Consider the following 2,899-nt stretch of genomic DNA (forward strand, 5'->3'; position numbering starts at 1 on the left):
GATTTTTTAATGATGGCCATTCTGACCTGTGTGAGGTGATACCTCATTGTAGTTTTGATTTGCTTTTCTCTAATGATTAGTGATGTTGAATATCCTTTCATGTGTTTGTTGGCAATCTGTATGTCTTCTTTGGAGAAATGTCTATTTAGGTCTTCTGCCGAGTTTTGGATTGGGTTGTTTGTTTTTCTGATATTGACCTTCATGAGCTGCTTGTATATTTTGCAGATTAATCCTTTGTCAGTTGCTTCACCTGCAAATATTTTCTCCCATTCTGAAATGTGGCAATTTTAATGCTTGGTGAAGAGCCAAAAAACAAATGTTTTTGGATGCATCAAACTTTAACCTAATTTTATGACCTTTCAAAACTCAGTCATCCACTTCTTACCCAGTATTATAGAGTGGTGGTTCTCAAACTGTTTGTAATAAAGGAATAGCCTTTTTTTCAGCAATCTGTTATGGGGAAATAATTTTAAAGCAACCAAATTTTATTTTAATTAATTAATTAATTAATTTTTGGCTGCATTGGTTCTTCGTTGCTGTGTGCGGGCTTTCTCTGGTTGTGGTGAGTGGGGGACACTCTTTGGGGGGCCTCTCATTACGGTGGTTTCTCTTTGTTGCAGAGCACGGGCCCTGGGCACGCAGGCCTCAGAAGTTGTGGCATGTGGGCTCTAGAGTGCAGGCTCAGCAGTTGTGGCGCATGGGCTTAGTTGCTCCGCAGCATGTGGGATCTTCCTGGACCAGGGCTTGAACCCGTGTTCCCTGCATTGGCAGGCAGACTCCTAACCACTGCGCCACCAGGGAAGTCCCTAAAGCAACCAAATTTTAAATTTTGAAATAATTTTAGACTTTCCATAAATTTGCAAAAATAGTACAGAGTGTTCTGGCTATCCTTCATATAGCTTTCCTGGATGTCAACCAGGAAATTAACATCAATACAATAGTATTAGCTAATCTGCAGACTTCATTTTAAATTTTGCCAGTTTCTCACCAATGTCCTTTTTCTATTCCAGAATTCAATCCAGGATCCCACATTGCATCTAATTAACATGTCTCTTTAGTCTCCTTTAATCTGTGACACTCAGTCCTTTGTCTTTCATGATTTTCTGTCTTTCATGATTGTGATATTTTTGATGAGTCCAGGCCAGCTATTTCGTAGAATGTCCCTCAATTTATCTGATGTTTCTCACAGTTAAACTGAGGTTATGCATTTTGACAAGAATACCATAGTCTTCACTCACTTTCCCAGTGCATCATTTCAGGGGGTACACGTTGATATACCTTATAACTGGCAATGTTAACTTTGGGTGCCTGATTAAAGTGGTGTCTGGCATATTTCTCTACTGTAAAGTTATTGTTCTTCCCTTTGTAATTAACAAGTATCTTGAGGTGAGATGCTTTGAGACTATGGAAATATTCTGTTTTGCCTTGTACTTTTGCTCACCAATTTTAGGATCCACTGATGCAATAATAATTACTCTGGCATCTGCCTAATGGCGATTAAAAAGTATTTCCCTTTATGAATTTATTAATTGGTATTTAACTGTAAGGAAGAGCTGTTTCTTTTATAAGTCTATTCTCAGTTTCTATAATCCTGTTGTCAATGATTTTGTGGACTATCACTGGTCCATGGGCCACACTAACCCTAGAGAAATAGAGAAACTTCCAAACTTTTGTTATCTACAGTGCATTTAGCAATAAGGGGAGAAAATTGCCAACTATGTCTCTCTCAGTTCTGGGAGATTTTGAGGAAGGAATAAGGATTGTAAGGGGGAGAAATGAAGTCATTGCATTAATTTTTTTAAATACAGAATTTTACTCTAGTGTAGTACACAAAAAGATGGAGAAGTGCTGCTGTAATATGGGCAAAAATAGGATGAGAGATTCATGTCTGACTGACTTTCTAAGCCACATTTCTTCCTTCTCCCTCTGTTCCTTCCACACTTTACTCTCATTACCCTATTCCTCAGGGACACCCATCTTCTCCCTTTCCTTCTACTGCCCATTCCACTCTCAATCATTCTACTTTTCCTGCAAGATTGTTACCACCTGCTTCACTCTCTGGACACTATTCCTTTGTACCTAATACTTTTCTTCTTGCCTGTGACCAGGTGACTACTTTGTAAGTACATATATTTTTTTTAATTTTTGAATTTTATTTATTTTTTTATACAGCAGGTTCTTATTAGTCATCAGTTTTATACACATCAGTGTATACATGTCAATCCCAATCGCCCAATTCATCACACCACCTTCCGCACCTCCCCACAGCTTTCCCCCCTTGGTATCCATATGTTTGTTCTCTACGTCTGTGTTTCAACTTCTGCCCTGCAAACTGGTTCATCTGTACCAATTTTCTAGGTTCCACATACATGCGTTAATATATGATATTTTGCTCTTTCTGACTTACTTCACTCTGTATGACAGTCTCGAGATCCATCCACGTCTCAACAAATGACCCAATTTCGCTCCTTTTTATGGCCGAGTAATATTCCATTGTATATATGTGCGACATCTTCTTAATCCACTCATCTGTCGATGTGCATTTAGCTTGCTTCCATGACCTGGCTATTGTAAATAGTGCTGCAATAAACATTGGGGTGTGTGTGTCTTTTTGAATTATGGTTTTCTCTGGATATATGCCCAGTAGTAGATTTCCTGATGATGCCCATTCTAACTGGTGTGAGGTGATACCTCATTGTAGTTTTGATTTGCATTTCTCTAATAATTAGTGATGTTGAGCAGCTTTTCATGTGCTTCTTGGCCATCTGTATGTCTTCTTTGGAGAAATGTCTATTTAGGTCTTCTACCCATTTTTGGATTGGGTTGTTTGTTTCTTTAATATTGAGCTGCATGAGCTGTTTATATATTTTGGAGATTAATCCTTTGTCCGTTGATTCAT

General features: G+C 38.3%; 1 protein-coding gene across 20 annotated transcripts in view; it reads left to right on the plus strand.

Moving 5' to 3' along the window:
• The window catches only part of ANKAR (ankyrin and armadillo repeat containing), a 96,697-nt gene that overhangs the window by 56,932 nt on the left and 36,866 nt on the right, over positions 1 to 2,899 (plus strand). The window contains exon 18 of one of the 20 annotated variants that reach the window (XM_028480011.2): positions 1,011 to 2,576. The exons of the other annotated variants lie outside the window; for them this stretch is intronic. Within the exon in view, the coding sequence (XP_028335812.1) occupies positions 1,011 to 1,058 (48 nt within the window). The 3' untranslated portion in view covers positions 1,059 to 2,576. Of the gene's footprint in view, positions 1 to 1,010; positions 2,577 to 2,899 lie in introns of those variants that run through there. 20 annotated transcript variants of the gene reach the window in all.

This window comes from Physeter macrocephalus, chromosome 2, assembly GCF_002837175.3.
Source record: "Physeter macrocephalus isolate SW-GA chromosome 2, ASM283717v5, whole genome shotgun sequence".
In the NCBI taxonomy this organism is placed as follows: domain Eukaryota; kingdom Metazoa; phylum Chordata; class Mammalia; order Artiodactyla; family Physeteridae; genus Physeter; species Physeter macrocephalus.